This window comes from Schistocerca americana, chromosome 2, assembly GCF_021461395.2.
Source record: "Schistocerca americana isolate TAMUIC-IGC-003095 chromosome 2, iqSchAmer2.1, whole genome shotgun sequence".
NCBI classification, from domain to species: Eukaryota; Metazoa; Arthropoda; class Insecta; order Orthoptera; family Acrididae; genus Schistocerca; species Schistocerca americana.
Genome location: NC_060120.1, coordinates 968,275,190 through 968,292,482, shown reverse-complemented (window position 1 = coordinate 968,292,482; position 17,293 = coordinate 968,275,190). Strand labels below are relative to the sequence as shown.

Sequence of the window (17,293 nt, the reverse complement as noted above, 5' to 3'; positions counted from 1 at the left end):
AGAATTTATAAGCTTTGGTTTTTGGTAGAGTTTCTTAGGTTTTCTTTCAGTTCTGGTGCCTTTAGTACAATTAACAACATGTTTGTAAGCACAAAATGTTACAGACGACTGCTTCCATACAACAGATGCACCAAACTCTGGACTGATTTGTTGACAATAAAATGATTCATAAATACACTTTGTTTTGCAGGTCTTAGACATTTCATGAATTTGCACATTAAAATTTTAATTTAGTTATTAGATATTAAATTACTAATTAACTATGAACAGTAACTTTCTTACTTTTTGCTCTTTGGAAAATAGGAACAACTGAAGTCTAAGAGTCCACTTGGAAAATCTTGTGCAACTGTGCATTCTTTTCCAGAAATATCTGGTAATGTATAGATGCTGTCAATGATGTCACCACACTGATAGTGAGCTCCTGGGCTACTTGATCTACTAGTAGTATACAGGCTTGTATCAATACCAAAAGATCGAGCAAGATCTCCAGACTTGGTTTTTGGTGTACTTTCTGCTTCTATGTGCAGCTCTGTTTCACTTGTTATATCCTTTGTAAAAAAGAAAAAAAAGTTGTCATTAGATAATAAAAGTTTCAAATTATTTAATATAAATAACATCAGATCAAACAAAATATGGCTAAATATAAACTACAGTGGCAATAGATTATAATAAGTTTATTTATCACTTCCACTTTTCTATTGCGAATTATTCAAAGTGGCTGAAATAAACAGGCTTACACTATAGGTACAATAAATTTCTACTCATGATACAGAAATAGACCTTTGGAGATTTTAGAGCCTGAAGTTTCCACACTTGCAGTCAGCCTCCAACCTGGCTGTAACTGAATGTCCAGATTTCAGAAGCTACATGAAATTGACGAGAGTACAACCTCTGAATGGGCAACAACAGGGCAGGACATCATGTACGGCCATTTCAATAGAATTATCCTGCTGCACAAATGTTAGAATTACAGATATCGTAATAATCGCCCACAGAATAGGAAATCAACTGAAATCACTCAAGAGGGGAAAGGTGACTTAACCTGATGGGATACCTGTATGATTTATAGTTGATATTCCACATGCCATTTTAATGGTGTGTGGCAGAGGTTACCTCTTGTACCTACAACATTTTCCCCTTTATCTGCTCCATTTGCAATGGTATGTGTGAAGAACGGCTGTCTTTGCACTTCACATTAACTTCTCTGTTTTTCTGGTGGTGGTCATGTCACACAACACATGAGGGAGGAAGTATTAAGTTGTTGTATCCTGTTTGCAAGTACAGTCTCAGAATTTCAACAGTGCCTCTCTTGTAGCAACTTTCACTGGCATTTGTTTGGCATCTCTGTAATGTTCTTGTATCAACCACGCAATCCACTGATCAATCATGCTACTCTGCATAGGATCTTTTACTGTAACTTCTATTAATCCTACTTGCAAAAGGTCTCAGAATGGTGAAATTACTCAAGAATGGCTCAAACAATTGTTTTGCAAGCCATTTCTTTCATGAGTGAATTACATGTCCTTAACCTTTTAAGTGGGCATGACAGATATATCCGTTCATGCTCTGCTATTGCACAGTGGGTTCGACAGATATATCTGTCCACTGCGTTCTGTGGCTAGTAGCTAGTGGGAATGACGAGTTATCGGCTTGCTGTTGACACTGTGGTATTAGTTGAGCTTCATTCACGAGATGGCAGCTCTTGTCATGCAACACAATGTGTTCTAGGCTAGTTATAACACTGTCCACCTGAGTGCGCATTGAGAAAATGCGTCCTGTGAAGCAGCCGCAAAAGCGCGCCTTTGTCGTCTGTGTTTACCGCAGCGTTAGTGAGTGATCTTTTGCAATGACGAAAATAAGTCATTTATCAGATTCGGAGATTGAGAAGCTGCTTTTAGAAAGTGAAGATAATTTCAGTGACAGTTCTGACAGTTTTCAAGATACAGATGTTGAGGCTAGTGAAAGTGACTTCGATTCAGAAACATCTGACGACGAGATACTACTGCAGCAGACAGTACCTAGTGAATTTGTGCATGCTAGTTCAGTTCGTATTCAATATTTGTTCAGTGGTAATAGTGGTACAGTTGTGTCTCTAAAACAAAACGATGTGATGAGTTGTTTTATGTGTTTTGTGGACGATGCTTTGTGCACAATGATAGCTGAACAGACGAACTTATATGCAGAACAGTTCGTAGCTTCTCATCCCAATTTAGCAGCATGCTCCAGGGTTCACACCTGGTAGAATACTACACACGACAAGGTAAAACCACTTATTGGTATGCTTGTACTTCAAGGAATTCTTCACAAACCAGATTGCTGACAATACCTCATATGATCCACTAGGCACTATCAGCAGAAAACTATTCAAAATTCACCCCATTATGGAGCATCTGCAGCGTAAATTCAGATCAGTGTACATGCCAGAAAGGAACATCACCAGTGACGAATTGTTGTTGCTCTGGAAAGGACGGCTTGGATGGAAGCAATATATTCCATCAAAGCGTAGCAGATTTGGCATCAAATTGTACGAACTCTGTGAAAGCAGTTCCAGGTATGTATGGGACTTTATTGTTTACACTGGAAAGGACACTAATTATGGTAGCCACTATCGAGACGAAAAAATAACCTCTCGAATTGTTTTGGTGCTTGCACATGATCTACTCAGGAAAGGCCACTGTATTTATCTTGACAACTGGTACACCAGTACATATTTGGTGGACAAACTAACCAGCAATAACACCGATGTTGTCGGTACAATGCGGCAAGACAGGAAGGGGTTCCCTGACTTCGTAAAAAAGGAAAAACTGAAGAAAGGGGAGTACATAACAGGGTACAAAGGCAAGCAGATGGTAATGAAATGGAAAGACAAAAGAGACGTTGTTATGGTCAGCACCTTCCATGATGATACATTTGTAAATGTAAACTCGAAGAAGGGAATCATTCAAAAGCCACAAGTTGTCCTTGACTACAACAAGAATATAGGGGGTGTGGATAGGTGCGATTCTCAGTTACAAAGCTACCAGATGGCCAGAAGCAGGCTGAAAAAATACTATCAGAAGCTTTTCCGCCACTTGTTGGACATTGCATGCTACAATGCATACATTCTGTACAAGAAGCATGGTGGCGAACAAAGTAGAATGAGCTTCCTGATAAGTCTTTGTGAACAGTTGACCATATCTTCACCACATCAAGGGACATCAGTAGGATGCCCACCTCGAACACCAAAAGCAACATGCCTTATAGCCAGGCATTTTCCAGACCTTCTGCCACCCACAACAAAGAAAAGACCAACAAGGAGGTGTGTGGTGTGTACGAGAAAAGGCCTTCACAAAGAGACTTCATACTGGTGCGCAGAATGCAAAGTTTCCTTGTGTGCAGCACCTTGTTTTAAAATGTTTCACACTGAAAACGATATATAATATTGTGAAATTACAGTTTTGTTAACTTCTGCAATATATTTTATTCATTTCCACCCAATATCAATTTAAATTCAACAATGAAAACGTGAAGGAAAATGTGAGAACAGTGCACAGCACCACCGCGAACGGGTGTGCTGGCATATATTACCCACTGTGGAAGAGGAGCACGTGCGCGCAAACTACCCACTTAACAGGTTAAGATTCTTATGATGAATGTCAGTATGGCACCTGCTTTTCCTACAATTAACATCATGTATTTTATGATTCTCATCATTTCCATAACAGATCTCTCCACTTACTTGTGCATAATATGTTACATTTATTTACATTCTGAGTCAACTGCCAGTAACTGCACCAATCATCAATCCTCTACAGTTCTTCCCACATTTTGCGACAGTCTTCTGGCATTACCAACTTCCTGTAGACACTAACATTACCTGCAAAAAGCCTCATGGTACTTCCAACATTATTCAATAGATCAATTATGTACATGGTGTTTAAAAAAAAAAAAAGAGTCACATATTCCTATAGGAGGTTGTATTGGTCAAAACTAGAAGAAAAATGAAATGTCAAACCCAACTCACACTTTTCGCACATGACATACTGAAATCTTTGGACCAAGACAAACAGGTAGATGTTTCTTGATTACCAAAAAACACCTGACTCAGTACCACACCTATGATTATTGTCAACAGTACAATCATATGGGGTATCAAGTGAAATTTGTGACTGGATTGAGGACTTTTGGTAAGGAGGACACAGCATGTCATCTTGTGTGGAGAGTCAATCTTGGCCAGCTTCCAGAGGCTTTGCAAGATGATGATGATGACGATCTATAATGTTGCTTAGCATTATTATACAAAATGTGGTTTTTCGTACTATATTATTTTTCTGATCTTCAATTTGAAAGCTGGAATGATGAGCTTCCTATAGATGATTATCCTGTGCAACATTATAGATGCTTGTGAATATATTAATGCTCATACTGAAAATTGTGTATTCACACTCATATTGAGGACACACTTTTGTACATACACCAGCTGAGTACCCCGCACAGATAGACAGAGGGGGTAGGAGTAGATGGAGCACACCTTCCTCTTCTGTCCATCCCCTCCCCCTTCCCACTAATTTCATCTCCTCCTCACCTTTTTGTCTGTCTCCTCCTAATCCCTCTCTATCCATTTTCTCCTCCTGTCTCTCTCTGACCATCTCCTCCTCTCCCTGTTCATCTCCTCCTCCTCCCTTTCTCTGTCCATTTCCTCCTTCCCCTTTCTCTGTTCATCTGGCACTGCCCCATCTCCTTCCCTATCTATTCCTCGTCTTCCCTTTCTCTGTTCACCTCCTCCTCTCCCCCCTCTATCCATTTCCCCCTCTCCTTCTCTTTGTCCATCTCGTCCTCCCCTTTCTCTCTCCACATGTCACCTCAGATCAATAGGATGCTGGTGGTTCTTAACCCCACTGTATTTCTTCCCAAATCATAACTAATACCCATACCAAATTTGGCTAAAATTGTTCCAAGGATTTAGGATGAGCTTTTTACCCATGGCTTTGCCTGTGTACGTAGATATCAAATACATTTCACATATATTTAACATATTTCACACACATTTGTACACTCATTTCAACTATACCCTAGCAGTTTCATTTTCATGAAGTTCAATGTTTATGATGTCATATATCCTGAACTATGTGATGTGCAATGATAAAACTTTGTAGATACATCCAGTGGTTTATGTGACTATTGTCTGCAAAATGTGTTGTGAATAGAGTTAGTAATAAAGATGTAACAAAACGAATCTTCCTGGAAGATTAAAGCTGTGTGCTGGACCAAGACTCGAATTCTGGACTTTTGCCTTTCGCGGGCAAGTGCTCTATCAACTGAGCTACCCAAACACGACTCATGGTCCATCCTCACAGCCTTAATTCTGCAGTACCTCGTCTCCTACCTTCCAAGGTTCAGAAAGCTCTCCTGAAGTCCTTGGAGAACTAACACTCCTGGAAGAAAGGCTGTTGCAGAGACATGGCTTAGCCACAGCCTGTGGGATGTTTCTAGAATGAAATTTTCACTCAGCAGCAGAGTGTGCACCGATATGACAGATTGAAACTTTGTGCCAGACTGAGACTCGAACTCAGTTCCTTTGCCTTTCATGGGCAAGTGCTCTACCATGTGATCTACCCAAGCACAACTCACAGCCTGCCCTCACAGTATTAATTCTGGCAGTACCTCGTCTCCTACCTTCCGAACTTCACAGAAGCTCTCCTGCAGGTCTGCAACGTCTGGTGGCCTGAGGTCAGGGCTCTTTTAATACCTAAGCATTAAAGCAGCCGCTGGTGCCCCTAGTTGACAGGAACACCTGATATGTGGAAAATTTGTCTACCATAATTAGTAGCAAAAACAAGCTATTTCCATGCTTAGTAGATTTAGATTTATTTTTAAACTTCTTAGCAAAAGCCCAAAGAATGGCAACTAATATGTGAGGGAGGGAGGGAAAATGGAGGAAGCAAAATGATATGTGGCTTATGTGGAAAAACTGGGTGGGAGGGACACCAAATGATATGTCACTTGTTTGGAAAAATCCTCTGGAACCAACCATGCCTGAGGTTTATGGCAATATAATGAACTTGATGTACAGGGTGGCCTAAATAAAACTGGCATGAAAAGTTACAATAACAATGATGTGGGACTGGCCCTTCTTAATGTACTTCACAGAAGATGCTGGTAATGGTCACCGTTGATATCAATACAAGTGCTGTGCTCAGTTCATCTAACTGTGAGACAAGTGTACCAGCTCTGCCTGAGAGACAGCGGCAATAACATTTTCATTATTCTAGTGTAACTGTTCCACTGTTTGAGAATTACTTGAGAAGGCTTAACACCTGACCCTTCGATATGCCTCACAGTTGAAAATTACAGGGAGAGAGATTAGGCAATCAAGATATCCAAGCGATTGCATTGCCTCTGCTGATTATCCTTGCCTCACCAAACACCTCATGCTTTAATGTAAAGGCTCATGCATTAACAACAAGATTGTCAAGATGATTTATGCTGTTGCTCTGACTTGTAAAAATATGCATACAGGGGGTATCTTCTGTGAATTGATCCACATATGGCTTAAAAAGTTTCTGCATGCACCAGTTAATTAACAGTTTGGCAACAGAATGATGATACTATGTGGGCACCAGACATTAAACTCCAAACAACAGCCTTGAGATATGAAATGGCTCTTCAAAGTTCAAGGACGATTAGTGTCTAACATCTCATCAACATCAAGATCATTAGAGATGGAGCACAAGCTCTGAATGTTTCAAGGATGGGGAAGAAAATCAGCCATGCTCTTTCAAAGGAACCATCCTGGCATTTTCCAGGAGCAATTTAGGGAAATCCAGGCTGACCTAAACCTGGACGGCTGGTAGCAGATTTGAATCATTGTCCTCCCAAATACAGAAGTCCAGAGTGCTAATCACTGCATCACTTCGTTCAGTCTGTGAGTTCACAAACCACAACAGACTGAACTAGGCCTCATCTAAAGAAATGAGAAACTGAGTACCCAAAAGTTGTGATTCCACTTCACTCAAAAAGAACTTGACACATGAAAAATTGTTCAGACACTTTATGACTTATCCACAACAGTAAATACATGCATAACAGTACATTTATAGGGATACAAATGCAGGGCCTTTTTGATAAAAGTTTCAACGTGATGATCTCTTAATCCCCACTAGCACACACATAAAGAGTGTTAAGATTTCATCGGACTCCGTTCCATGCTTTCCTTCACTCAAGCAATGTTTGCTGGTTTTTATGGATAGTTGGTTCTGCCAAAGCACTTTCAATCTCAAACTCTTGGGCAAACAATTTCATGTATGTTTTATAAAAATTGTATTTTTGGATATCATTCAGCAATAAACAGACACTGTTTATGATGAGCGTCATTTTGTGTTGCATTCAACTAGTCACTAAACATGTCTGCTCTTCTCATTCATTCAAATCTAGGGACACAGCGACAGGATAGAGCATGCAGGAGATGCACTTGCGCACCCATGTGGCAACAACCTGTCTGGTGCATCAAAATCACAGTTCTCAATATTTTCTGTGCTAGGCGGTTCTCTTGTTCACTGAATGGGTCAGTTCACACAATTCGCAATTTTGCTTTCTCAGGCCAGTCTTATTTTACCCACCTTGTATAAAGTATAATACTGTATCACAAAAATGAGTATGTGTATCATGTGCATTTGATAACGACCTAAAAGATGATACAGACCAACAGGACAGAATAAATACTTTGCTTGCAAATAATTGTAATACTCTGAGAGAAGAATAACTTTTGTACATTTTTCCATTATCCCATTCCACTGCTGTTTATTTACCAGTGCATGTTTAACACTTATATGAATAAATGAAGGCTACCACAGTATAAGTTATTCACATACTGTAATTAGAGACCTTCTGTGGGGAGCATCTTTATATAACAGTTCATTAACAAAGAATTGTAGTACCTCAATTTGGCTCACTGACTCACAAACATTAATGGAGAAACCATCAGAAATGTTTAATAACACTAAATCAGCAGGTGCTCATTCACACACACACACACACACACACACAAAATAGGAGATATTTAGACACTTATTATTTGTACATCTCACCTGCATACTTTGTGATTTTAACCAGCTAGCAGTGTTGTTTAAAACTGATACAGAACTTATGTCTACCATTGTTCCTGCATGTCTCAAGTTAGGCTCTTCCACTGGAACACACTGTTTTGCTTCCTGCATTTTGATGTCCCTAACCTGCAGAAAATTGTTAACATTACAAACAGAGATAATATCAGCACAAATTATCACAGATACAATTTTGTCTGAAGGTCATACAGAAAAAAGTATATGTGTGTGCAGAGACTGTGCACTGTTATTTTGTGGCAGCAGCATGTTCATTTTTTAGCTTCAATATGATATAAAAACTTGCCTGGTATCATTGGCACTGTGGATTCTTTTATCTGATGAGGGTTATAAAATTGTGGACACTAGCTGCACATCCTGCTTATTGTGAACAGTGAGATGAAGTGCCATTTTTGCTAGCATAAAATATAATACTTTGTCACATTCAGTGTAGACTTCATTTGGTGTAGTCGAAAGTGTTACGAATGTGTACAGTGTTCCGAGTAGTGCTTAATGTTTAATAACAGATAAACTGATAATTATAATTCAGAGAGTATAATCATTGTCTGACAGTTAGCAAAATTCTATCAATGTCTCAAAGTATTATGTACAGTTCTGTTTGCAACCTTCATTGCAAATTATTGCTTACTGAAGAAATCTCTGAAAATCTGGCACTACTAGTTAGTTGTCCAGTTTCATGTTCCATGGATCATTTGCATGATTAATTGTAATAATGTAGAATGAGCCACTTGAAATTAACTTGATAGGTTCATAGAGAAATATGGTTACATGCTGACTATTTGCATTTTCTTTTAAGTACAGCTGGGGTTAATGATTCCTACCCACCACCTTTTACGTACATAAATTCTTCTACAGAATAAGAGTTGCTGTCAAGGAGAAACTTTTTTTTCAGTTTGTTTTCATATTTAACTTTCCTGAATGTCAGACATTTTATGCACTGGTTAAGTGAAGAAAATTTTGGGTGGCATTGTTATGCACACTTTTATGTGTGAATTAACGTTGACTTTCTTTTTAAGATGAGTTACCCCAGAATATTATTCCATATGACACTATTGAATGAACATAGACAAAATATGTCAAACTACTGATTTGACTGTCCCCAAGATTAACAATTACTGGAAGTGCAAATGTGGCTGAACTATGTTGTCTTAAGAATTCCAAAATGTTTCTTTCCGTTATAACTTTCATCAGTGTGTACTCCTCAAAATGTTGATGTTTCCACCCTAGTTATTATTTCCTAACCACATGTTACACTTATCACAGGTGAACTACCACTCGGTGTGTAGAACAGAATATTTTGTGTCTTTCTGAGGCTGAGAGGGAGATCATTAACAGAAAGCCACTCACTAACGCTTTTAAGAATATTATTTACCATTTCCTCTGTTGATGTATGTATACTTGGATTGAACACACACACACACACACACACACACACACACACACACACAGAGAGAGAGAGAGAGAGAGAGAGAGAGAGAGAGAGAGAGAGAGAGAGAGAGAGAAATGCAACTCACACTTGTTTGACCACAGTCTGTCATCTGCAGCCAGACTCTGGGTTCAGCTGCCAGAGACTGTGGTCATATGTGTGCGTGTGTGTGTGTGTGTGTGTGTGTGTGTGTGTGTGTGTGTTTTCTCTATTTTCAACAAAGGCCTTGTGGCCAAAAGCTCATCTTCCGACAGTCTTTTTGCAGTACCTAGCTGTGACTCAGCATCTCTGCTATATGGTCAGTAGCAACTATCCTTTTCATACTGCTGTTACATTCCATCCTGGATTTTCCACTGCTTAATTCTGCCTGTTGTATATTACACATAAGGTCGTTTCAATATGCAAGAAACAATAGAGGACCTAAGATTGGGCATTGTGGAAACTGATAAGTGATTTCTCCTCAGTCAGTGGGATCTCTGAGTTCCATAAAACCTCAGTTTATCAAAGAAAATATTGTGATTCATGCAATCAAGTGTCTTAGACAGGTCATAGAAAATGCCAAGCTGTGCTGTTTTGTTATCTAGTGCTTGTAAAATTTGGAGAGTTTGATGATGATGTTTGGTTTGTGGGGCACTCAACTGCGCAGTCATCAGTGCCCGTACACAGTTCAATTTTTTTTACACAGTCCAGTCTTGTTTTACACAGTCCAATGCAGCCACTGCCATGAATGATGATGATGATATGATGATGATGATAATGATGATGAAATGATGAGGACAGCACAAACACAGTCCCCGGGCAGTGAAAACCCCCAACTCGGCCGGAAATCGAACCCGGGACCCCATGATCCAGAGGCAGCAATGCTAGCCACTAGAGCATAAGTTGTGGACAATTTGAAGAGTGAATGTGTAAATGGCATTCTCAATTGAGCAATTCTTCTGAATTCCAAACTGTGATTTACTGAGGATATTACCGTTCCTCTGGTGGAATTCTATTCTCAAATACATAACCTCAAAAATTTTGGAAAATGATTCAGTAGTAAAACGGGTTGGTAGTTATGGACATCTCTCCTGTCACCTTTATTATAGAAAGGTTTAAAAATGGCATATTTCAATGTCTCTGAGAAAATGCCCTGAGTTAGCGATGCATTACGTATCTCAAAAAAGATGGTGTTTATTGTATGAAAGAAGTTTTTCATAGTCTGTTGGAAACACCTTCAAATGCATATGAGCTTTTATGTTTGAGAGAATATATAATTTTCTTAGTTTCAGAAGGAGAAGTGGGTGAGGCCTGAATATTATGCAAGTAGCTTCTTCAATATACTCTTTTTATGCTTCTCTTAAACTGTTTTCTACAACATTTAAGAAATCATCATCACATATCTGCTACCTGTGGCTGCTAATCTATTAACCCTTCCACCTAAATTAATAGCAATGTTATCCTGTGCTGTGGCTTGTTGTAATGTTTCTCATTTTACTCTCAGATACTGAGGAATGGGGTTGACGTTGACATTAACATTCTTGCTGAGTTACGAATGGATTTTCAAGGGGGTTGAAACATCGATTTTACTCATTACAACAATAAGTTCAGGGAAAACCAGCATGCCTATTTGCCACAAACCATTAAAAAAATCAAAGGAATACTCTCATCCCAAAATTTAAATGCTTCTGTTTACTGGAACTGTCAACAAATTATACTCATTGGTGTTTTGGATCACTGGAAAGCCAGTGACTGTAAAGGTTCTTTATTCAAGTCTTTGTAAATATCAATAAATAGGATTCAGTTGTTATGAACATCATCACATCTTTATACACAAATAACTCAATTAAAAGCACAACTGAGTAGAGATGTATAAATATAATAAACAATACCAAAACCAGTCAACCTTAATTGCAATTTCTGAAGAAAGACTGGAATAAAAAACGTTCTGAACAATTGAACATCTGTTCTGCTTTCAAGCCACATCAGTTCAGTTATAATTCTCAAGTTTTTTCCAGATGTTACTACCACCATCTTAGGAGTGCAAAAACTGACTGCCTTGAATGACAATTTGTCTTCCTTATGCACATGATGCAAAAGCAGTGATCTGAAATATTTTACACCTGTCTAAAGGTGACAGGCCTTAGAGTGCCAGAGCGTATGCCTGTGAATATGACAAAATTTTAAGAAACAGTGAAAGAGAAGTTGGTTGTGGTGGTTCATTATTATCTATAGAATGGCCAGAAAATCTGTTAGAAAAGATAAGAATTTTGGTCCAAGCAACAACTTCTTAGTTTCAACTTTAAGGGGAGTAACCAAGGCTGAATTACAGTACCACAATTTCAGTAGACATCAGAGGGGTATGCACTTAGCAGGCCTAGGATGTGGGCTTTCAACACAAATACAAAGAACAATGTTTGACAGCTACAGACGGGTGGGAAACAGCAGTGACCATGTTCTTATGTTTGGTGTCATCTTGTGGCCCTTCAGTGCACCAGGTCTGCTAAGAGCTACTTCACTTTCCTTTTCACACATGTATCAATTTGGCCCATTGCTGGATGAATCTGGACTCTGCTGCTTTTTTTTACATATATGACAATCACACCCAGCAGTCAGACATTCTACCTCCCACAGGTGATGTCAATGACAGCTGTCAAAATCTTGAGGATTATAACTCAACAGATGTACTTTAAAAATTGAGAGAATTTTATTCACGCATGCCATCACAAAAGACTCTGATTACTTCACAACAATTCCTGAATTATAATCAGATGTGATGTCATATTTTAACAACCAATAATGTTGGTAGCTATTGTAATATTCTTTGATGCCTTCTTTAATCTATGGAGAACAGCAACAGAGGCACATTCTCAATTTCGTTGTTTGGATCCACAATGATGCACACTTTCCAGGCATGCAAAGTCATTGATCCATGCAGAATCTGTAAGGAGACATTCTGGCATTTTATTGAGACTGTAAATGAAAGAATATCTTGTTGGTAAGCAGTTTTCAGGTGTTGAGGGCTTCAGTGGTGCTACCATGATTGGTTGAATCACTAGAGAATATATCAATATTCAAAAGGTTATGTAGCAAACAGACAAATGTGCCTTGTTGACAAGCAGTTAATATCAAGATTAACCATAGTTTTCAAAATAAGCAACAGCTACATGAGACAGAAGTGATTTAGTAAGACAGTAATAGGCTAGTTCTCAACAGGTTTCTTAGGTCTTGTTATCAATGCTTTGCACAGATATCAGAGATTACAGGCCTGAGGTTCCACACAGTGCGCATTGCAGTCTACGTACTTCAGCACATCATTGGCAGAGTTAATTGGCAGAAATTTTGTAACCATGGAAGCACTTAAAAGTTTTTATCATGTTCTTCCAGCATTTATACACACTTCAAGCCATATGACAAGGCACATTACCTTCTATACTGTTAAAAAGACATAGATTTGGTTGGAAGCATGGCTCAGGTATTTTGTTCCACTGTAGCATGTTGGTTGACCTCCATCATTTCTTATGCTCACTTCTGACATAAATATTGTGAGAAGCACCACAGCTTCCACAGTGCCTATTCACATTGGTGTCACTAGCCCACTCATTATTCATTTTTGCCATACATACACATGGACAGTTAACAAACTTCATCACTTCATAAATACCACCCTCCCTTGGCCCACAAGGAAACAACTTTGGTTTTTGAAAATTGCCTCTTTAATCCATAACATTGGTGAATGGTTTTCCAGTGCATATCAAAATATGCACTTTGTGAAACTCTACAAGGTAAATAATACAGAGAAATCTGACACATCTTAGTGCAGCTGTTAGGTCTAGAAACTGGATATAATAATGTCATTAAAAATGTATATGGTAAATAGTGTTTCTAGAGATCTTCTGTAATGCTGATAACAAATATCTGTGCATGACGAAATATTATTTACTATACTCAAGATCCAGAGTGGGGTACAATGGAATGACTAAAGATAGTCATTCAATATGTGTCTGTGTCCTCTAAAGAAGAACCCAAGTTGTAAGTTAAGCTACTGCGTTGTCATTATTGTTTGTGTGTCTATGGTTCAAATGGCTCTGAGCACTATGGGACTTAACACTTGAGGTCATCAGTCCCCTAGAACTTAGAACTACTTAAACCTAACTAACCTAAGGACATCACACACATCCATGCCCGAGGCAGGATTCGAACCTGTGACCGTAGCGGTCGTGCAGTTCCAGTGCCTATCCACTACTCTACCTCTAATATATGAGTGGTTATCTTTAGTCATGCCATTGTTTGCAAAATCTTATGTAGTTTGAAGAGGACATTTGTATCTACAAAGATGCCATATGTATAAAGTTTCTTGTGTTGTATTTAACTTGCAAAACATATCAGTCATTTTACACCATTAAAAAATGGAAATTTTCCACATTCTATAAGCAAGAAGCTTTATTAACTGTGAGATACTATAGTACATGTCATATAGTATATGTCTCTACGCAGTTAAGTGCTTACAGCATTGTGTTCCATTTACACATATGTCGTTTTCATTTACTATTGATTTGATGACTTCTTCATTGGATTATATTTTATACTTTCTCTTAAATGCTACAAGGTACTGTCATTATTACTCATTTCTGGGAACTTTACTACATATATGTTACACCTATCAAGTAATGCAAGAACAATCCCCATAATAAAAATAAGCTGCAACCCTGCCTTACAACATTCTTAAGACAAATTTGTCTTTCTTAATCTTCCAGTTTAATTACTCTGACTTGGATTCTGCAGATAATACACAACCTGAAATGTTCTAGAATTCTTTTCCTTCCTTTTACGAGAGGTATAACAGTAAATTTATTTCTGCATAAGCAATTCACACGATGTTTCACAAACACACAAAATTGCTGTGCAGATGATTTTCGTGAAGCGTTCCCAAACAATATAATATTCCATCACCTTCTGGACATGCATCTGGAACAGTAAAGAAGGGTACAGTGTGGGAACTTCCTTATTTGAAATGAGTGGCACACAGTGGCCATTAGTCATTGTTGTGTGGGGTTGGGCATGTCCTAAAGGGCGGAACCTACCTTCTTGAAAAAAAGAAAAGAAAGAAGAAGGTTAGTTTGGTAAGAATTATGCAGTGAATGAGAGAGGATTGTGCACTCGCCATTGTGCCTTACTTTTCCAATGGCTGTTCGTTCATCACAACCCAGAGTGCATTCAAGGAACAGTTTAATATAACACCTGCAGGTCATATACCTGATCAAAAACCAATTGTCAGGTGCAAGGACACATTTATGAATACTGGTAGTGTGGAGGGGGAAAAAAAGAAAAAGAAAAAAGATAGGATCTTCAAAAACCAGCAGGACATCATAAATCATAGAGAAAGTAGTGCTGGTAGTTTTGAATTCACCCATATTATCTGCACGCAAACATGCAACTGCTCTTCCAATTTCTGATAACACAGTGATACAAATTCTTCATGAAACTTGAAATTTCATCCACAGAAACTAGCAGTGGTGCAGACACTTAACCCATGCAATTTTGTTTCATGAAAAAATGTACGCGAAACCTTGATCAATAACATGCCTCATGATGCCCTTATGTTCTTCAGCAATGAGACACATTTTCGTTTGTCTGGATGTGTGAATAAATAAAACATGCAATATTGGTGTAGCACGAACCTCTCAAAACTTCATAAGCAGCCGCTGCATACAGAACATTTGCCTGTTAGGTGCACATCATCCAAAAATGGCATTACCAGCTCAATATCTTTAAAGAGAATGAAAGTGCAGTTATGGTCACTTCTGAGTGTTATCTCCAGATGATTGAGGAGTTTTTCTTTCTCACCTTGAAGAAATGGATGTGGGGGATGCCTGGTTCTAACAAGATTGCACCATAGCTCACAGGAAATGAATCTCTTCTACGATCACTTCCCACACATCTCATCTCTTTGAGGGGCAATCTTCAGTGGGCAGCATGCTCACCAGATTTAGTCCCCTATGAATTTTTCTTGGGTATCTTAAATACTTGGTAAATAACAGTCTTTATGTACTGGAGATGAGTCACAGAATTATATTCACACTGCTATTGACAACACAGACAGAGAATCGCTAGACAAAGTGGACCGAAACTTCTGATTTTCACTCTCCAAATTTATTTTGCAGAATGGAGGCCACCTTCAAGGTATCATTTACCAAACAAGATGAAATCAAACTTTAAATGTACCTCTATGTAAAGAAAAGAGAATTAAATTGCTATCTCCAATACTTTCTGTTTTATGTCTTTTTTTTAAAAAAAAAAAGAAATAAGGAAGTTCACACATCACACCCTGTGTTCCATCTTAGCTGTATTTATTGACTGAAATAGTGGATGCACACCCAATAGATGGAATATACTGCATATGTTGGTAAGTGACTATACTCCATAATACACCATGAAATATTACATATTAAAAGATAAATACATAGTTATATTTAAACTATTACAATTTGATAATTAACAACAAAATGAAAGTATCTTTTCAGCAGTGATATACATACATGTAAATAACACATAAAATATAATTAATTAAGCTATTAATTTCTGGAAATATCATTATAGCTATGTGAGCTTGCACAAATAAACTTGAAATAATCAGTGGTTATATCCTCATTTCAAGTAAATTAGTTAAGATGTAGTATGTGGTACTCACAATATCTGGTGAGGATACTGTAATAGAGGGCAAAGTTGCTGACTGTTTGACAGCCTTAAGAGGAAGATTCTTATTAGACCGAGGACGCAGTGTATCCAGTGCACGATGCCAGCGACCTTTCCTCCTGCCTGCAGGACTTGGAGTTGGAGGTGGAGTACTGGCAGCATATTCACAGTCATTGGGCTCTGTGCAAAACAAGTCACCACTTGTATTCAAATAGAAAAAAATAGAATTACAGTCAAATTGATTTCTGTCATACAGGAGTTTATAACAGAAATTGTTGTGCTTTTCAGTTAAAAAATGTAGTATAAATCTGACCAGATCCAGAACCTCACACCTCACCCCCCCCCCTTTCTCCATCTCCCTCTGCCTTGCACCATGATTGGAAAACACATGTGTATGTCAATAACTATTTTGAATGGCAAATACTCTCACTTTTTAATTCTTTTTTTGTACAAATCTTTTTTAGTGCAATGTTCAAACACAAGAGGTTAGGCAGAGAAATCTTCTATAAATTGTATAAACTTATAGAGCATTTCATAAAAATGTTGTGTAATAATAGATAGCTTAACATGTACTCTAAAAGCATGGTCTGCAACAGGGGTGTCCAACCTTGTGGCCCAAGAGATGAGCATCTATCACACGACCCACACAAAAAAGAGTTCTATAAAATTCTGTTTACATAAAGTCATTATAAACTGAATATTTTCAATCTGAAATTCCCACCACACAATTCTCTTTTCTCTTTCTCTTATCCTTCTTCTTCTTCTTAGTAGTTATTGTTAGTAGTGATCTTTTATTTTCTGACCTGTCTAGTTTTCTACCACAACAACTGACAATGCACTTAGCTTTCCTGTCTTGTTAACTCTTGCATGTCATTTCATCAATATTCCCTCTCTAAGCCCTCAGGGTTTCAAATATCATCCCGTGTAGTCCCCCAACAATCAGTATTTCCTTCTCATCCCATCCGGTATGTCTCCCCGGAGCCACAGTTGTGAGTGACTTTTCCAAACTCTCCACATTTCCTAAACTTTGCCTATCCTTTACACTTCTTCCTTCTCCTTTAACACTTCTGCCAGAAGAATGAGCCACTGTCTC

The 17,293-nt window shown here is 38.3% G+C and overlaps 1 protein-coding gene across 3 annotated transcripts in view; it reads right to left on the bottom strand.

The window, feature by feature from the left end:
- The window catches only part of LOC124595404 (synaptotagmin-15-like), a 233,943-nt gene that overhangs the window by 27,814 nt on the left and 188,836 nt on the right, over window positions 1–17,293 (bottom strand). For all 3 annotated transcript variants that reach the window (XM_047134133.1, XM_047134135.1, XM_047134134.1), the window contains exons 4-6: window positions 16,196–16,380; window positions 8,067–8,210; window positions 283–548 (exon numbers count right to left, since the gene is read on the bottom strand). In XM_047134133.1, coding sequence (XP_046990089.1) covers window positions 283–548; window positions 8,067–8,210; window positions 16,196–16,380 — 595 coding nt within the window. The remainder of the gene's footprint in view (window positions 1–282; window positions 549–8,066; window positions 8,211–16,195; window positions 16,381–17,293) is intronic.